The 20,475-nt window shown below is 42.7% G+C and overlaps 1 protein-coding gene across 3 annotated transcripts in view; it reads right to left on the minus strand.

Annotated features, from left to right (window-relative positions):
- Positions 1-20,475, minus strand: part of RECQL (RecQ like helicase) — a 290,842-nt gene that overhangs the window by 50,946 nt on the left and 219,421 nt on the right. For all 3 annotated transcript variants that reach the window (XM_029600183.1, XM_029600182.1, XM_029600181.1), the window contains one exon: positions 13,166-13,257. In XM_029600183.1, coding sequence (XP_029456043.1) covers positions 13,166-13,257 — 92 coding nt within the window. The remainder of the gene's footprint in view (positions 1-13,165; positions 13,258-20,475) is intronic.

Here is a 20,475-nt window from a genome sequence, read left to right on the forward strand (position 1 = left end):
GGAAATTATCAGGTAAGTAGTATTTTCTCCTTTCTTAGCATATGGACAGGAAGATTCAAAACCAGTGGGATGCAAGAAAGCTAATCCAAAACATGGAGGGAGGCTGCCTGAGGTTCGATCAACACCACATGTGCAAAGGTTGTGTCCTTCCGGCTGCATATCTAGGCGGTAATGCCTATAAAAGGTGTGTAAAGAGGACCACATCACAGTTCGGCAAATGTAGACGGGAGACAACAATCTAACCTCTGCTCATAACACTGCCTGAGCCCTAGTGGAATGAGCCCTTACCTGATTAGGCAACGGCTGCTCAGCATCCACATACGCAGCTGTGACTGTCTCCTTAATCCAGCGGGCTATCACTCTGTTTACTTCCCCAGTGGAGAACAAACAGGCAATCTACATGTTTCCATGTAAACCGGTGTGATATGTATATTATACAGGAACATCGGTATATAAAAACTAAAAATAAATAAATAAATAAATCTGTCTTCCTGAGAGGTTGAGAAACCTCTAAATACCTCAAGATATGCTTCTTGACATCTAAGGGCCGTAATGGGAGATATTCCTCTGCATCTCTTTCCCTGTCCACAGATAGAAAGGAAATTGACTGATTCAAGTGAAAATCTGAGACCACTTTTGACAAAAAGGAACAGTACACACCAGTATCGCCCCCGGAGTCACCTGTAGAAACGAATCCCAGCAAAACAAGGCCTGCAGTTTGGATACTCTACGTGCCGAAATAATTGCCCCAAGAAACACCATTTTCAAGGTCAGTAACTTCAAGGAAAGGCTACGCATCAGTTGAAAAGTGGGGACCGCCAAAAAATCCAAAACTAGAATAAGACTTCACAAGGGCACTGGTAACCGCAAGGGAGGATGAAGATGCTTCACTCCTTGGATGCTTCACTCTCCTGGATGAGACGACAAGGGTCCACCATTCACCTGACCTCAGAAACAGGCAAGAGCCACCACCTGTACCTTTAATGAATTAAGGGCCAACCATTTACTCAATCCATCCTGCAAAAATTCCAAAATGAGCGGGATCTTAACCGAACGAGGCAGAACCCCTTGATCTTCACTCGCCAAACCTGTACATAGGCTAAGGAAGTGAAAACCTTCTCGTTCGTAGCAAGGAGGCAATCACCGCAGCAGAATATCCATGCTTCAGCAACCGAGCCCTCTCAAGGGCCATACCATCAGACAAAATCAAATCGGATCTTCATGAAGAACAGGCCCTTGCCATAGCAGATCCCTGTCAGCCAGAAACCGGAGGGAGAGTTGACCAGGATCCTTCACAAATCTGCATACCAAGGTCTTCTGGGCCAATCTAGTGCCACCAGAAGCACAATCCCTGAGTGACTCTTGATCCTCCAAATAATTCTGCCAGACATGGGCCACAGGGGAAAGGCATACAGTAGCTTGCCCTCCAGCTACTCCTGCACGAGGGCATCAATGCACAAGAACATTTGATCTCTCCTGCGACTGAAGAAGCAGGGAACCTTCATATTGTGAGAAGTCACCAGCAGGTCCAGAAACAGAAGGCCCTAGCGATCCACTATGAGCTAGAATGCCTCGCTTGACAATTCCCATTCTCCTGGATTCAGACTCCGTCTGCTGAGAAATTTGGCTCTAACATTATCTTTTCTGTAATGTGTGAGGCTGATATCTTCTGAAGAAGCACTTCCACCCATTCCATAAGTTGAGCTATTTTTTGTGATACTTGCTGGCTCATGGTTCCTCCCTGCCAATTGATATAGGCCACTGTCGTTGCATTGTCCGACATTATCTGAACCACTCAACCCTGCAATCAGACACTGAACCACAAGAATGCCAACTGGACAGCACCGGCTTCCAGCTGGATTGATGCTCCAGAGAGACTCTTCTGTACTCCAGGTCCTTGTGCTATCAGCTCCTGACAGTGAGCTCCCCAACCCTGGAGGCTCACATCTATTGTGAGTACTAGCCAGTCCGGTGATCATAGGGAAACCCCCTTCCCTAGTTGGTCCGCTTGCAAACACCACTGCAAGTGAATGCAGATCTCCATTGTTAGGTGGAGCCATATCAAATAGTCCTGAGACTGTGGGCAATGACACAGCAGAGTGTGCTGAAGAGGACACATATGTGCCCTTGCCCACGGCACCACCTCCTGGGTCGCCGCTATCAATCCAACCAGATTCATCACCCTCCTGAGAGAGAAGTAAACAAGAGCGAGCCACCAGGGAACAACAAGAAGCTATCTGCAAATTCATTGCCATTGCTTCAAATAGAAATTTTGACAATTATGTAACCTAGTTTAAGGTTGGAAATAAACAACTGTAAATTCTATATAATGCTTTGCTATCAGTAAAATCATTTGAGAGGGAGTTTATGCTGATGCCTTACACTTTTCTCTACAGCTATTGGCTCAAAGCATATATTTTCAGAGAACCACAACAGCTGGTGACCCATCGGGACTTGGAAGAGACACTATGTCAGAATGCCTGCTTGGCTGTTCTATTTAAGAGAGAGGGCATGATGGTCTTTTCCTTACCTTCGTCCTCTCTCCACTGCCAGCTGGCTTTCTCTCTCCTCTACTCCAAAAGGGAAACTCATTGATTTGGTATTTTTGTCTTGCAGAGTCACAGCTGGAGAAAACTTTATTAGGATAAGTCAAGATTTTTAAAATTAGACAGGGATGTTATTCTCAAGATCAGTTATCCCATTCGTGTCAAGGTGACTATGGGCCTCATTTTCTAAAGTATCACAGGCCTGCAGTACTTTAGAAAAATGCGGTAATGAGGGGCGGGGGGCTGAAACGGGGGGGGGGGGTAGTCCTGCGCTAGCCTGAAGCAATCGCACCTCTGAAGTGCGATCGCTGCCGGTATCGCGCCCAATAACTACACCATAGAAGGTGTAGCTATTGGGCGCGAAATAGGCAGCGAAAAGGCCCTTACCTTTTCGCTGTCCGCGCTGTCCTCGCAGAGTCGGCCCCGGTAACGCACCGACGACTCCTCTTCCAGGGCCGACTCCGCCCCGATGTAGATAGCGCAGGCGTGCGCTACCTTCGCTATCACAGTCTTGCGCTGTTAGCTCAAGCCTGCGATAGCCTTAGAAAATAAGGCCCAATGTGTGGAGCAGAAGAAAAGCAAAGAGAAGACTCATACCCAGGCTGGTTTCTTGAGAAGTGTTATATTCTGTGTAAAGTTTAGTTTTAAGTCACAGAATTAACTGGTTATAAGGGTAGAGCGTTCAATTTAAGATAAGGCATAATGAGATGTCTAGTATGACTGAAAAGAAAAATTTGCAGTGCTTGTCATTATGTGTGCTTTTTAAATGGTGATCTTTTCTGGGTGATATGTGATGCTGGGTAATGTGATGTATGAATAAAAATAAATGAATTGTTTTAAGACGTAACAGTTTTAATATTTTAAGGTAATGATCAATATTTGAAGGTGTTTTTACATATGTGTTTTTTTATCCTGTCTGATGTTCTTGGTCTGTTTCTATGTTGTTGGCCAAAGAGGAAAAAAAGTCCTTGAGAATGATAAAAGGAAACACTCTACAGTAAATACAACTCTGATAATAGTCAGTTAGGGAGATATTCCTTATTAGAATAATCACATATGTGCTCCACTGTGGACATTATCCACAGTCTGAGACAAAATGCAGTTCTTATCAATATCCAGTAATCTGATGAATGTGATTAAAGACAAATACAATTCATTTCATAGATTTGGTTAAGTTTAAAGGTTCCTTTCCACCCTACTTCTATCTTGGCATAAATAACCTGGCTTTTTTACAAATGACTTTTAGTGTAATGAGAATTGATTAAAAAGATGGCCCTTCATGTCTGTTTTTCTCCCGTGGTTAATTTTTAAATCAATTCCATAGTTTCTAGTAGCCAGGCTGTAAAATGTTTTTCTTCTCCTTTCAAATAAATTATATGCAAAATAGAATAATACAGATGCATTAGTGAAGTTAATTTGTTTATAAAAAGGACAAATGTTAGTATGACAAACTTTAAATATTTTTAGACATGACACCATGGTGGGGTCTAATAGTGCATACGTGTGCGTCCCAGCGATTAATAAATCAGTTCTTGTTTAGGCTAATGTAGAAATGGTAGAGATCTTATTTTCTCTTTCTTTATTTGTATTTATAAACCGCTTAATGCAGGAAAACTAGGCGATGTACAGGTAGTACAATCATAAAATAATATGGACCAACATATCACATAAAAACACATACATGAGACCAGCTCAGTTACCACTAACATAAATCAATAGTTCAATTAGACAATTCTCAGATCAAGTCATATGCTTGATTATATAGCCATGTTTTCAGCAAGGATTTAAAAGATTTTAGACTATCAACTAAATATAGGGCCTCAGGCAGTGCGTTCCACAAAATCAGAGCTGCCACAGAAAAGGCACAGTCCATGGTGCAGCATAATCTTGCTTTGCGCACTGAAGGTACATCTAGGAGCCCTTTTGAGAAAAGCTTAGTTGGCGTGTGGGGCAGTACATAAGAACATAAGAAATGCCATACTGGGTCAGACCAAGGGTCCATCAAGCCCAGTATCTTGTTTCTAATAGTTGCAAATCCAAGTCACAAGTACCTGGCAAGTACCCAAACATTAGATAGATCACAAGCTACTAGGAGGGAAGGGTTAGGTCGGCCGTCATAGTTGGTGATTCAATTATTAGGAATGTAGATAGCTGGGTGGCTGGTGGGCGAGAGGATTGCCTGGTAAGATGCCTACCTGGTGTGAAGGTGGCGGACCTCAAGCGTCACCTAGATAGGATTTTAGACAGTGCTGGGGAGGAGCCGGCTGTCGTGGTACATGTGGGCACCAACGACATAGGAAAATGTGGGAGGGAGGTTCTGGAAGCCAAATTTAGGCTCTTAGGTAGAAAGCTTAAATCCAGAACCTCCAGGGTAGCATTCTCTGAAATGCTCCCTGTTCCACGTGCAGGTCACCAGAGGCAGGCAGAGCTCCGGAGTCTCAATGCGTGGATGAGACGATGGTGCAAGGAAGAGGGATTCAGTTTTGTTAGGAACTAGGGAACCTTTTGGGGAAGGGGGAGTCTCTTCCGAAGGGATGGGCTCCACCTTAACCAGGGTGGAACCAGACTGCTGGCGCTAACCTTTAAAAAGGAGATAGAGCAGCTTTTAAACTAGAACAAAGGGGAAAGCTGACAGTCGCTCAGCAGCGCATGGTTCGGAGAGAGGTATCTTTAAAAGATACTAATGATGCATTAGAATTAGGGCATCCCGACAGTGAGGTTCCAATAATTAGAAAAGTAGTCCAAGTGCCTGTAACTAAAAACTCACCTGAGCTAAAAAATTCTAACTTATCCCTATCAATTAAAAAACAGAATGAAAATACAAACAAAAACCAAACTTTGAAATGTTTGTATGCTAATGCCAGAAGTCTAAGAAGTAAGATGGGAGAATTAGAATGTATAGCAGTGAATGATGACAGACTTAATTGGCATCTCAGAGACATGGTGGAAAGAAGATAACCAATGGGACAGTGCTATACCGGGGTACAAATTATATCGCAATGACAGAGAGGAGCACTCGGTAGGAGGTGTGGCGCTTTATGTCCGGGATGGCATAGAGGCCAACAGGATAAACATCCTGCATGAGACTAAATACAAAGTTGAATCTTTATGGGTAGAAATCCCTTGTGTGTTGGGGAAGACAATAGTGATAGGGGTATACTACCGTCCACCTGGTCAAGATGGTGAGACGGACAGTGAAATGCTAAGAGAAATTAGGGAAGCTAACCAAATTGGTAGTGCAGTAATAATGGGAGACTTCAATTACCCCAATATTAACTGGGTAAATGTATCATCGGGTCACGCTAGAGAGATAACGATCCTGGATGGAATAAATGATAGCTTTATGGAGCAATTGGTTCAGGAACCGACGAGAGAGGGAGCAATTTTAGATCTAATTCTCAATGGAGCACAGGACTTGGTGAGAGAGGTAACGGTGGTGGGGCCGCTTGGCAATAGTGATCATAATATGATCAAATTTGATTTAATGACTGAAAGAGGAACAGTGTGCAAATCCAAGGCTCTCGTGATAAACTTTCAAAAGGGAAACTTTGATAAAATGAGAAAAATTGTTAGAAAAAAACTGAAAGGAGCAGCTGCAAAAGTAAAAAATGTCCAAGAGGCGTGGTCATTGTTAAAAAATACCATTCTAGAAGCACAGTCTAGATGTATTCCACACATTAAGAAAGGTGGAAAGAAGGCAAAACGATTACCGGCATGGTTAAAAGGGGAGGTGAAAGAAGCTATTTTAGCCAAAAGATCTTCATTCAAAAACTGGAAGAAGGATCCAACAGAAGAAAATAGGATAAAGCATAATCATTGGCAAGTTAAATGTAAGACATTGATAAGACAGACTAAGAGAGAATTTGAAAAGAAGTTGGCTGTAGAGGCAAAAACTCACAGTAAAAACTTTTTAAAATATATCCGAAGCTGAAAGCCTGTGAGGGAGTCAGTTGGATCTTTAGATGATCTAGGGGTTAAAGGGGCACTTAGAGAAGATAAGGCCATCGCGGAAAGATTTATTTATTTATTTAACAGTTTTATATACCGAACTTCTAGTAACAAAGTTACTAATCAATTCGGTTTACATTATAACAAAATTGACAGTATATAGAATAATGTCTTAGAGAGAACAGGGAAGGATTAAATGATTTTGTTGCTTTGGTGTTTACTGAAGAGGATGTTGGGGAGGTACCCGTAATGGAGAAGGTTTTCATGGGTAATGATTCAGATGGACTGAATCAAATCACGGGAACCTAGAAGATGTGGTAGGCCTGATTGACAAACTGAAGAGTAGTAAATCACCTGGACCGGATGGTATATACCCCATCTGAAGGAACTAAAAAATGAAATTTCAGACCTATTAGTAAAAATTTGTAACTTATCATTAAAATCATCCATTGTACCTGAAGACTGGAGGATAGCAAATGTAACCCCAATATTTAAAAAGGGCTCCAGGGGCGATCCGGGAAACTACAGACCGGTTAGCCTGACTTCAGTGCCAGGAAAAATAGTGGAAAGTGTTCTAAACATCAAAATCACAGAACATATAGAAAGACATGGTTTAATGGAAAAAAGTCAGCATGGCTTTACCCAGGGCAAGTCTTGCCTCGCAAATCTGCTTCACTTTTTTGAAGGAGTTAATAAACATGTCGATAAAGGTGAACCGGTAGATAAAGTATACTTGGATTTTCAGAAGGCGTTTGACAAAGTTCCTCATGAGAGGCTTCTAGGAAAAGTAAAAAGTCATGGGATAGGTGGCAATGTCCTTTCGTGGATTGCAAACTGGCTAAAAGACAGGAAACAGAGAGTAGGATTAAATGGACAATTTTCTCAGTGGAAGGGAGTGGACAGTGGAGTGCCTCAGGGATCTGTATTGGGACCCTTACTTTTCAATATATTTATAAATGATCTGGAAAGAAATATGACGAGTGAGATAATCAAATTTGCAGATGACACAAAATTGTTCAGAGTAGTTAAATCACAAGCAGATTGTGATAAATTGCAGGAAGACCTTGTGAGACTGGAAAATTGGGCATCCAAATGGCAGATGAAATTTAATGTGGATAAGTGCAAGGTGATGCATATAGGGAAAAATAACCCATGCTATAATTACACAATGTTGGGTTCCATATTAGGTGCTACAACCCAAGAAAGAGATCTAGGTGTCATAGTGGATAACACATTGAAATCGTCGGTTCAGTGTGCTGCGGCAGTAAAAAAAGCAAACAGAATGTTGGGAATTATTAGAAAGGGAATGGTGAATAAAACGGAAAATGTCATAATGCCTCTGTATCGCTCCATGGTGAGACCGCACCTTGAATACTGTGTACAATTCTGGTTGCCGCATCTCAAAAAAGATATAATTGCGATGGAGAAGGTACAGAGAAAGGCTACCAAAATGATAAGGGGAATGGAACATCTCCCCTATGAGGAAAGACTGAAGAGGTTAGGACTTTTCTGCTTGGAGAAGAGACGACTGAGAGGGGATATGATAGAGGAGTTTAAAATCATGAGAGGTCTAGAACGGGTAGATGTGAATCGGTTATTTACTCTTTCGGATAGTAGAAAGACTAGGGGACACTCCATGAAGTTAGCATGGGGCACATTTAAAACTAATCGGAGAAAGTTCTTTTTTACTCAACGCACAATTAAACTCTGGAATTTGTTGCCCGAGGATGTGGTTAGTGCAGTTAGTATAGCTGTGTTTAAAAAAGGATTGGCTAAGTTCTTGGAGAAGTCCATTACCTGCTATTAAGTTCACCTAGAGAATAGCCACTGCCATTAGCAATGGTAACATGGAATAGACTTAGTTTTGGGTCCTTGCCAGGTTCTTGTGGCCTGGATTGGCCACTGTTGGAAACAGGATGCTGGGCTTGATGGACCCTTGGTCTGACCCAGTATGGCATTTTCTTATGTTCTTATGTACTGATTATTAATTACCGTAATAGCCATTTATGGATTTATCCTCTAGGAACTTATCTAAACCTTTTTTAAACCCATTAACACTAACTGCTGAAACTATATCCTCTGGCAATGAATTCCAGAGTTTAACTATTCGCTGAGTGAAAAATAATTTTCTTCAATTTGTTTTAAATGAGCTACTTGCTAACTTCATGGAGTGCCCCCTGGTCCTTCTATTATCGGAGAGAGTAAATAACTGATTTACATTAACTTGTTCAAGTCCTTTCATGATTTTGTAGACTTCTATCATATCCCCCCCCCCAGTCATCTTTTCTCCAAACTGAACAGCCTTAACTTCTTTAGCCCTTCCTCATAGGGCAACCATTCCATGCTCCATATCTTTTTTATCATCCTTCTCTGCACTTTCTCCAGTGCAGCTATATTCTTTTGGAGATGCGGTGACCAGTACTACACACAGTATTCAAGGTGCGGTCTCACCATGGAGCGATACAGAGGCATTATGACATCCTGCGTTTTATTTTCCATTCCCTTCCTAATAATTCCTAACATTCTGTTTGCTTTTTTGATCACCTCAGCACACTGGACCGACAATTTCAATGTATTATCCACTATGACATCTAGATCTCTTTCCTGGATGGTAACTCCTAAGATGGAACCTAACATCGTGTAACTACAGCAAGGGTTATTTTTCCCTCTAGTCATCACTTTGCACTTGTCCACATTAAATTTCATCTGCCATTTGGAAGCCTAACCTTCCAATCTCACAAGGTCCTCCTGCAATTCATCACAATCTGCTTGAGATTTAACTACTCTGCATAATTGGGAACAGGGGAAGGCTGCGGGGCTCGGATAGGGCTCGGCGAGTGTAAGATGCACAATTGTGCACCCCTTTGCGTGCGCCGACCCCGGATTTTATAACACATGCGCGCCTGCGCATGTTATAAAATCGGGCATACATGTACATGCGCCGGGTAGCGTGCGCAGATGTAGGCCGCGCGCGTATGTTTTAAAATCCGGCCCTTTATCTGTAGCGTGCAAAATGGGGTAGATTTTAAAAGGTTGCGCGCAGGCGTACATGTGTGCATGCTACCTGGCACGCACACATGTACACCCGATTTTATAACATGAGTGCGAGGAAGGGCGTCCATTATAAAATCCGGGGTCGGCGCGCACAAGGGGGTGCACAATTGTGCACGCTGAGTCATGCTGCCTTCCTCCGTTCCCTTCACCCTAACCTAACCTTCTCACCCCTTCCCCTAACCTTCCCCCCCTAGCCCTACTCTAACTCCCCCAAAATGTTTATCCTCGTGCTCGGCAGCCTGCTGGCACGTGATCCTCCGACACAGTGACAATGACAGCTCTGTCGGAGGCCTCTGGCCCCACCCTCGCCCCACCCCCACCCCTGGACCGCCCCCTTTAGTAAAGCCCCGGGACTTACACGCGTCACCGGGCCTCTTTAAAATAGGCCCGGCACGCGTAACCCTTTGAAAATGTGGCCCACAATGTCTTTACTGATGAGTAATCAAATCAAAGTATAGCACAATTAAATCAATCCTTGGCACCACAGTTTTACTCTTAGTTTACAGTCTCTTTCCCTCTATTTGTGCATGGGTCTCAGTACCAGGGCAAGGGAGACAATGACCCTCCAGGGCTTGGCTAAATAGAGTTCCCCTGTGGGCAGGACATCCTCGATCGAGCAGGAAAACCCCTTCCAATACTGCTAAAATGATAAATCATGGTCTCAGCAGAGAGTCCAAATCCTCTACCTTCCCATAGGTGAAGACTCCAGATGAGTGTTCTCAATGGTCTCAGTGTGGTGGTTTTTTTTTTGGTTTTTTTTTTTAACAGTTAGTTGATCTTCCTTATTTTTCTTTCAGTCAAACCCCTGATGGGAGAGATCCCCTCTGGACCAAGCAGCTCCAATTGTTCCTTGGTTGGGTTGGAAGAGGGGCAGCCAAAGCACTTCCTCCCAGATCTTTCAACACAAATGTACTTTGCCCAAAACTGATTTAATAACTCCAGAAGATGCTGTAGTGAGTCACCCCATTCCTCTGCTTCCTGGGCAAGGTCACAGCAAGGCAGTCTTTCCTATACTTGGCCCCCCAAGAAGAGGTTTCCCCAAAACCTCTCCCCAAGTAAACACCATGGGGTCTTAATCCTCTTCCAACCAAGGCAAAAATCCCCTAAATAGTCCCAAGACAAACCACCCTGTACCTAAGTAGTGGGTTACAGGACCCGGTCTAAGGACCATAGGCAAGATAAAGCCCAAGTCCTCAGGTAGGTAAAAAATCCAAACTAGGGTTAAAAAGCCTCCAGACTTCATCCAAACCTCACAACTCAACTGCATTGTCCTCAGAGTGGAGAGAGCTGCTTACAAATCCTCACAAAGCGGACAGCCATTCCAGCACACTCAAAGGGAGGGGCTGCTCAGAATGGTGTCTTCCTCTACTCACTGACCTACAAATCTATACTGCACCAACACTAAGAGTTATCCAGGGCTATAATGGTAATGAGAAAGGTGACTAGCATAGCCGGGTTTGCTTGCAAATGTTCTTGGAGGAAAAGTCCATAAAACATTATTAGCCAGACAGATTATGGAAAGCCATCACAATCCCTGAGAGTGAGTAACAAGAAATACTTGTTACTTGGGGGATCAAATTTTGATCAACAAGGAACTGGTCCTCTCTAGCATTCGTTTCCCACTCTCTGACCCTAGCACAATCCCAGCAAGAAACAGATCTGCTTTTTAGAATCTGCCAGTTACTTTGACCCAAATTGACCACTATTGGAGATAGGATGCTGGGCTTGATGGACCTCTTGTCTGACTCAGCATGGCATTCCTTTTGCTCTTAATCTAACTGAACCCCTAGACCAGTGATGGCGAACTCCAGTCCTCGAGTGCCACAAATAGGCCAGGTTTTCAGAATATCTATAATGAATATGCATGAGTAAGATTTGCATACACTACCTCCATTGTATGCAAATCTTTCTCATGCATATTCATTGTGGAAATCCTGAAAACCTGGCCTGTTTGTGGCACTCGAGGACTGGAGTTTGCCATCACTGCCCTAGACTATTCACAGAATCCTTGCGCACTAAATCAAAACTTGCCATGAAAAAGACTAGTGAGACATTTTCCATCCGCTAATCCACAAGGCTTTTGATTTCAAGGGATTAAACAATCTTGAATCTGTTAAGCCATTCTGCTCCTGCCCCCCGACCATTATTCAAATTTCCAACTGCTGATATCTGGTCTATATCAATAAATGCATAAAAAAATCGAAATGTAGCATATTAGCCAGTTAGGTACGGTTGAATATCTGGATAAGATATATTTACTCCATTATCTTTTGATCTACAGCCAATAAATATTGACCCCCAAAAGTATGAAAAGAAAAAGGAATAACTAAAGAAAAATGGATCAAAAGGAAGAAAGACTTGAGATAAAGAGAATAGAAAAAAGCTAGTCAGAAAGACCAAGGCTGTAAAATATGTTTCTAACTCCTCTAATGTTCAGTGGAGCCTTCTTCCAGTTTTTGTTTTTTATTTCTGATCTTTTATGTAATTGTTAGAGAAATCACTTTTACAGTTTTCTGTATAGCTTTGATTTCAGATTTTCTCTTTTCAAACTTCCCTTCTCCATTGTTATGTTTATTACTTGATATCCCTATAACTAACACGCAGACATTTGAGTTCCCCTCTTTCCAAATGAAAAGTGAATTAGTCCAAGTTACAGGGAAAAATTGAAAAAGGAAGTGACTATTTGCATTCCTTAGAAATTCAATTTAACTTTAAATCTTTATTACCCAGTAACTGTTGGGGATAATAAAATACTGATCCACTGGTACTGCTGAACACACATGCTGTATATCAATAACGTACCCACAATACAGCCATGTTGGACATGTTACATTTAAGGACAACTTTCAAAGAGTATAGGCTTCTAACTTTTGGTCTTTTTAAACATTTACTAGGGCTGAGTGCCTACATTTAGAATACTAACAAATAGCTGGCTACTGGGGTGGAATTAGAATGAGGAAACAAAGTTAGAAGCTTAGCACTAATTTTCATAACTAGACATCTAAATTAGGATCCTAAATCTAGGCAAATTAATAGCAGGCCTACATTTCTGTGAAGTTTCACCACAAAAGCTAGGACGTAAATTTGGCTGAAAATAGGAATTTAGCTTAGGTCCCTAATTTAGGAGCTCAGCTTTCTTTGAATATCAGTCCCTTAGAACCTGAAAACATTTTCACTTTGCTTCAGAAATGGTTATAAATGTACATCATTTTTTATGCCTTTCACTAGGTTATTGTATAATATGGGAATAGTTGTTAGGCAAATATAAATCTGGACTTTATATACCTCTGGTCAGTTTTCAATTTATCCTATATAGCTATGCTATTATCTGTGTACAATTTTTCAAAAGTATATTCTGCCTTTTTTGACCTTTCAAAGCAAATCTCCATCCCTCCTATTACTTCTCTCCAAACTCAACATTTCATTTTAACTTATATTCTTTATTGATATTTTTCTAATCAGTTCAATGAAGTTTGAGACTGATAGTCATGTGAACAAGTCATTGTTTCATAAACCAATGGATCTGTGCATTAATTAAATTTTAAGGGTTATCATTAACATATTTCAGCAACACTAAATTTGAACTTTATATTTTCTTAAAGTTCTGGTGTACTTACATTTTTCTCCACAACAGTTATCACACATTTTATTGCACTTTGTTGAGTCCCACACCTCATCAAAATGATGTGCTATCAGTACACGTCGACATCTAAAAGTGTTGAGATAAAAGGCATTGCATAACCATGCTGGTCTTATTCTGACTTATTAACTAGCAATAATATATTTACAATTCTGGCCAAGATGTTAAATTAATCTAGCCAAAGCAATAGCAGAAGAAAATATTAAAATCTTAAGTACATAAGAGGTTGTGGGATATATTTTATTGAGCAACTATGTATAAAACTATTACAAGCAATATCAGCTGAACCTATATAAGGTCATTATTCTGGTTTCACAGGTTTTCTAATAAAAGAAATGGTGTCGGTCAATCAAGAAATTTTTGTAAAGATTCTAACATTATGTGGCATAACTAATATTAGTTCACAAAAAGGTATGGTAATCATATAAATTGTTATGTTTTCCTATACACCAATGTAGTGATCTAGAAAATATTTTATAGTGCATTAGTTAATAACTAATACATTTGGGTAGAAGGTAACTTGGCCTATAAAATTAGACATGTTGCTAACCTTACACCATTGCTAGTGATGAAATTTGCTTTTTTACTTTAAGAGTGCACTAATATATCAGGAAAGGGGGATTGTGAAATAAGACTCATATATAGAGGTCAATATTCAAAGGGACTTGCCCAGTTAAGTTCAAGACTTAGACAAACCTGTGTTTTCAATTTCCCTTGAAACTGAATGGTTATGTTTTAGTCGTGTAAGTCATTACACAGCTAAAACTTAGCCAGATAAAAAAGAGGCAGGATGGAGGTGTTTATTTTATTTATTTATTTCGGATTTTTATATACCGGCATTCTCAATACAAGTATCGAATCAGGTCGGTTTACATAGAACAAAACTGTCGCAATAAAGGCGTTACATTAAACAGCGTTTCTTAACATATGAGTAACATATAACATATCATATAAAAATATAAATAAATAATACAAATTAAATATTACATAGACTATAATAATAATTAATAAGGTGTTGATTACATTTACCCAACTAGCACTGAATATTAATACTAGCTGGGTAAAGTTCTCCGGCTGATTGGCAAAAAAGCAGCCCTAAAGTTAGCCGGGCAACTGCTGGCCTGCCAAAAAAATCTAACAACCCACAAGCGGCTGAGCAGCCACAATATGTCCCAATCTCCCCATAAATCATTATGTAGTGCAGTGATGGCCAACCTTTTGAGCTCAGTGTGTCAAAATTCATAAAAAAACCGAGCGTAACTCGGGTGGTGTGTCACTTCTAGAAAAATCCATAATTGTGATATTTGTAGCTCTAATTAATAACAAGTTATAATTTTAATATATGTACTGTATTTATTAATAAAGCAAAAACAAATAATTCTTTACCTTGCCTGCTTAGTGACTTTTTTGTTGCTGAATTTCGTTGGCTAAATCTTCAATTAAAACACTCTCTCCCCCTCCACCCCCCCTCCCACACAAACTCTTACTCCCCTGGATTTTCTCATACACACTCATGCTCTCACACTCACTGGCTCCCTCACATACACACAAACACACACACCCAGGCAGGCTCCCAGTCATTTTCACACCACTCCCACTCCATCCTCCAGGCAGGCACCAATTCATTCTCACACTCACAGACCCCAGGCAGGCACCCATGCATTCACGCACATACACCCCCAGGCAGAGACCCATTCATTCACATGCACACACTAAAGGCAGACCCCCCTCTCTTTTGCCAGCAACCTCGGAACCTCTCTCATTCCTCTGCTGCCACTGTCACTGCTGCCACATGACTATTGGGGATGTTACTATTCTTGCACATTCCCAAAGATTACATGTGCCAATCACTAAAAATATATATATTTTTTTTAACCTTTGCTGTCTGATCTTAGTTTTCTAATTGATTGGTCACAGGCTTTTTTTTTTTTCCACCTTCCCTTTCTAATTTTTTCCACCTTCCCTTTCTTTTTTTTTTTTTTTGCCAATTCCTTTTATACTGTCTTTTTTTCTGTTTCTTTTCTCTCCATCTTCTTCCCTCAAACACACAGTCAGGTTCTCATTCTCACATGCATTTCTCTCTCTCACACACACACAGCTCTCACTGGCACATGCTGTCTGACTCACACACACAGGCTCTCTCTCACTCCCACATGCTGTCTTGCTCAAGCACATGCAGTCTCTGCAAACATTCAGGTCCTCACTCTCACACACAATCTCTCAACTCATGTCATACACGCGCGCGCACACACACAGACCCTCAGCCTCTCTCTCACCTCTGGGCCTCCTCTTCGCGGGTCGCGCAGGATGGGCTCTGCGGCAGCCCTGCTACCGGGCTTCTTCCTCTTCTCGAGCCGCTGCGATTTGAGATTCGCGGCGGCCCGTAAGCGCAAGCGATGCTCCTCTTCTGCACGCACTGATGCTTCACCTCCTTCCTGCCCACGCGGCTCCGGCAACCTTTACTTCCGGGGCCGCACAGGCAGGAAGGAGGAGGAGCATCAGCGCGTTCAACAGGATCTTTTTCTTTGGGCTGTGGTGAAGTGAGCCTCACCACGGCCCTGCCTATCTGCCAGTCGCTGCGCCGCATGCGCCTCCCTGCGCCCTGGGGCATTGTGGGGGGGGGGGGGGGCTGGAGGGATACTAAAAAACTAAAAAAATAATTTTAAAGGGTTGGCGCAGCCGAAAAAAAAAAAAAAGGCTCGGCACAGCTGATAAAAAAAAAAAAAAAAAAAAAAAATCGATAGTTCCGAAACGCTACGCGTGTCAGCAAAAACGGCTCGGCGTGTCACCTCTGACACGCGTGTCATAGGTTAGCCATCACTGATGTAGTGGATGGGCAGTCCCAATTTCTTCCTGATCTGCCCCCCCCCCCCCAATAAATCATTTTGTAGCAGGCAAGTAGCCCTGATCCCTCTTGCTTCTCCCAATAATTCTTTATGTAGTAGGTGAACAGCCTCCTCCCTTCCCCCAATTCCACCTCCACCTCTACTCTGAACCTCCCTCCCCCATTCCTTCACCCCTAAAAGTGTCAGCTAAGCCAGAAGAAAGTAGAGAGGTTTTGTCCTTCTCCTCCTGGCTTCAGTATTAAATACCAATAAAGCTGAGAGCTGTACAGGCATTTAATATTAATTTATTAACTTCATTGGCTTTCCAATTGGTTCTCACCAATGCTATAGTGGCATTTATTTATTTATTTAGATTTTTATATTCAGCTTTTCGGCACTTCAATGTGTACATCAAAGCAATAAGGCACTATAGGTATTTTCCTATATTTATTACCGAAGCCAGCAGGAGAGGAACAAAATCTCTCCTGCTACTGCTGGCTTAACTGACATTGAAGAGAAACTTTGATTGAGTGACCAGAGAGTTGAGTCTGGGGAGAGCACTAGATATGGTGTACTTGGATTTCAGTTAGGCCTTTGATACGGTTCTACTTGGCTGCCATAAATAAATTGAGCACCATTGGTATGGCCCCTAAAGTGACTGACTGGTTTAAAAACTAGCTGAATGGAAACAAAGAACAGTGGTGAACTGAGTTTACTCTGAGGAGAGGGGCATTGCTAGTGGTGTGCCACAAGGATCGGTACTTGGACCAGTTCAACATTTTTATCAGTGACTTTATGGAAGGAATGAAGGGAAAAAACCAGCTGTTTTTGCATAGGATACCAAAATCTGTAAAAGTGGAAACAGCCAGGGAGAAGTGGAAATATGAGAAGGAATCTAGTGAAGCTCAAGGAATAATCTAGAGATTGGCAGCTAAGATTTAACACTAAAATTTACAGTCTCATATATTTGTGCTGCAAAAATTGAAGAGAGAAATACAGTCTAGGGGTGAAATTCTTCAAAGCACAAAAGAAGATGGGGATCTGTGGGTGATCTTATCTGAAGGCGGTCACTCACAGATGGATAAGGTGACAGCAAAAGCCAGTACGATACAATGCTGAATAGGAAGAGGAATGGTTATCAGAAAAAAAGGAGGTGATATTGCCCCTGTATAATTTCCCTGGTGAGACCTCATTTGGAATACTGTGCACAATTCTAGAGATCGCACCTTCAAAAGAACACAAACTGGTTCAGAGGGTGGCTACTAAAATGATCAGTGGTGTTTGTTCTAAAGCATATGGGACAGACCTAAATAACTAAATATGTATATCCTAGAGGAAAGGCAGGATAGAGATATGATAGAGATATTTAAATATCTCCAATGTTTCCATGACCAGGAGACGGGCCTCTTTCAGTAGAAAGGAGGCTCTAGAACGAGGGGATGAAGGTGAAAGTGGGTAGACTCAGGAGTAATCTAAGGAAGTATTTTCTTATAGAGAGAGTGGTGGATACATTGAAAAATGGAGGTGGTGGAGATGAGGATAATATTTGAATTCAAGAACTCATGGGATAAAGCACAGGGGATCTTTGAGAGAGTGGAAGGGATTGTGGAGCAGAATAGTTGGTACAGATGGGCAGAATAAATAGCCTATCATGTTTCTGTGTAAGAATCTATTCTCCTTGTTTGCTGATACAGAACATTTATTTATTTATTTATTTAAGTGTTTCTGTTCCATCTATAACAAAAAGATGAGCTAGGTGAATTAAAACAATAGCAAGAAAAAATTAAAGTAAATACATTTTAGTCATTTAAAACAATATCACAAAGAAAAAAAATAAAAATGACAAGAAAAATGCAAAACACAAAATAAATAGAGAAATTACTTACCTGATAATTTCGTTTTCCTTAGTGTAGACAGATGGACTCAGGACCAATGGGTATAGTGTGCTCCTAATAGCAGTTGGAGACAGAGTCAGATTTCAATCTGACGTCAGCACTACATATACCTCTGCTGGAAGCTCTGCTCTTCAGTATTCTCCTCGAAAAGCAATTGTGGATATATGAGTGTTTGAATACCTTGATTAACTTGAACTGGTTGATGTGAATTTTACCTGGAGACCGCCAGTGCACTCAACCGAGAAACGCCGACACCTGGTAACTATGGGTGTCCTAACTAGAGGTAAAGCGTGGCTTACCCGTGCTTGTCTTGCTCTCGGGGATTGTCACCCGAGGTTTCCGAATTCTGAGGCAGCCGTGGGCGGGATACTGAGACCATCTGTCTACACTAAGGAAAACGAAATTATCAGGTAAGTAATTTCTCCATTTCCTAGCTTGTAGCAGATAGACTCAGGAACAATGGGATGTATAAAAGCTACTCCTGAACTGGGCGGGAGGCTGCCCGTGGCTCACTTAGTACTGCCCATGCAAATGCTGTGTCCTCCCGGGCCTGAACATCCAGGCGGTAGCACCTTGAGAAGGTGTGAATGGAGGACCATGTCGCCACCCTACAGATCTCGGCAGGTGACATCATCTTGGTTTCTGCCCAGGACACTGCCTGGGCTCTGGTGGAATGGGCCTTGATTTGTAGAGGTGGAGAGGCTTGCCTGCCTCTACATAGTCCGCCTTGATTACTTCTTTGATCCAGCAGGCTATGGTTGCCCGCGAGGCCGCTTCTCCTTGTTTCTTCCCGCTGTGAAGGAAGAATAGGTGGTCCGTCTTTTGTACAGATTCCGATCTTTCCAGGTATTGGACTAGGAGTCTGCCGACGTTAAGATAGCGAAGGAGGCAGCGTGAGTCTTCAGAGTCCTTATGCTCGTCTGGAAATGGCAGCGAGATGGTTTGGTTTAGTTGGAAATGAGAAACCACCCTTGGGAGGAAGGAGGGAACAGTGCGAAACTGTATGGATCCCGGTGTGAATCTGAGGAACGGTTCCCGACTGGATAATACTTGAAGTTCGGAGATGCGACAGGCTGAACATATTGCCACTAGGAATGCAGTCTTCAAGGTCAGGAGCCGTAGGGACAGACTGCGTGAAGGTCTAAAAGAAGATCCTGCTAGGAAGTCGAGTACTAGCTTGAGATTCCATATGGGTACCGGCCACTTTAGAGGTGGTCGGATTTGCTTGACCCCTCTCAGGAAGCAGGAGACATCTGGATGGGAAGATAGACTGATGCCGTCCACTTTGACTCTGAAACAGGCCAGCACAGCCAGTTGAACCTTGATGGAGTTGAGAGACAACCCCTTCAAGCCGTCCTGCAGAAATTGCAGGATCATGGGAATTTTGACTTTCCGCGGAATATTGTCACGGTCTTCACACCAGGCTTCGAATATTCTCCATATTCGTATGTAAGTTAAAGATGTGGAAAACTTGCGTGCTCGGAGCAAGGTGTCAATCACTGCCCCCGAGTATCTGCTCTTCTTCAGGCGAGTCCTCTCAATGGTCAGACCGTAAGCAAGAATCGAGTTGGATCTTCATGGAGGATTGGTCCTTGCTGGAGCAGGTCCCTGTGTGGAGGTAGACACAGAAGGTTCCTCTCCAGAAGTCTTTGCATGTCTGCGTACCACAGCCTTCTTGGCCAGTCTGGGGCCATTAGAAGTACTAGCCCTCTGTGGTGTTCTATCTTGCAGATGATCCCACCCAGTAGTGGCCATGGAGGAAAGGCATACAGCAGGTCTTCCTGTGGCCAGGTCAGGACCACGGCGTCGATCCCCTGGGATTGTGGTTCTCGTCTGCGGTTGAAGAACTTGGGGACTTGGGCGTTGGACCGGGTTGCCAGAAGATCCATGGCTGGAGTTCCCCAGCAATCTATTATTAACTGGGAGGCTGTGGTTGACAGTCTCCACTCCCCTGGGTCTAGACTTTCCCTGCTGATGTAATCCGCAGCGACGTTGTCTTTTCCCACGATGTGGGCAGCTGATATCCCTTGTAGGTTTGCCTACATCCACGCCATTAGGGGGTCTATTTCCAGGAACACCTGTTGGCTTCTGGTTCCTCCCTGTCGATTGATGTAGGCCACTGTTGTGGCGTTGTCAGACATGACTCTGACAGATTCGCCCCGGAGTCTGTGACTGAAGCGTAGGCAGGTTGTCCGACTGCACGGGCTTCCAGATGGTTGATGTTCCATCCTGACTCTTCCTTGTCCTATTGTCCCTGGGCTGTCAGTTCCTGACAGAGGGCTGCTCACCCTCATAGGCTCGCCGTGGTGAGCAAGACCCAGGTCGGTGGGGATAGCCTTACTCCCATGCTCAGGTGGTCGTCTTGTAGCCACCATAGGAGCTGGATCCGTACTTCTGCCGGTAATTTCCTGGCCGAAGACGGGGCATCAGAGGCGCTGGCGGAAAGCTGTTGAAGTGTGTCATGGTGGTTCTTCAATTCCATTACCGCATCTCGGACCTTATCCCCGAAAGTTTCCACCTGTGCAGGGGAGGTCTAATAGCCTTTCCTGCACCTCCGAACAGAGGTC

This window comes from Rhinatrema bivittatum, chromosome 4 (genome assembly GCF_901001135.1).
Source record: "Rhinatrema bivittatum chromosome 4, aRhiBiv1.1, whole genome shotgun sequence".
NCBI classification, from domain to species: Eukaryota; Metazoa; Chordata; class Amphibia; order Gymnophiona; family Rhinatrematidae; genus Rhinatrema; species Rhinatrema bivittatum.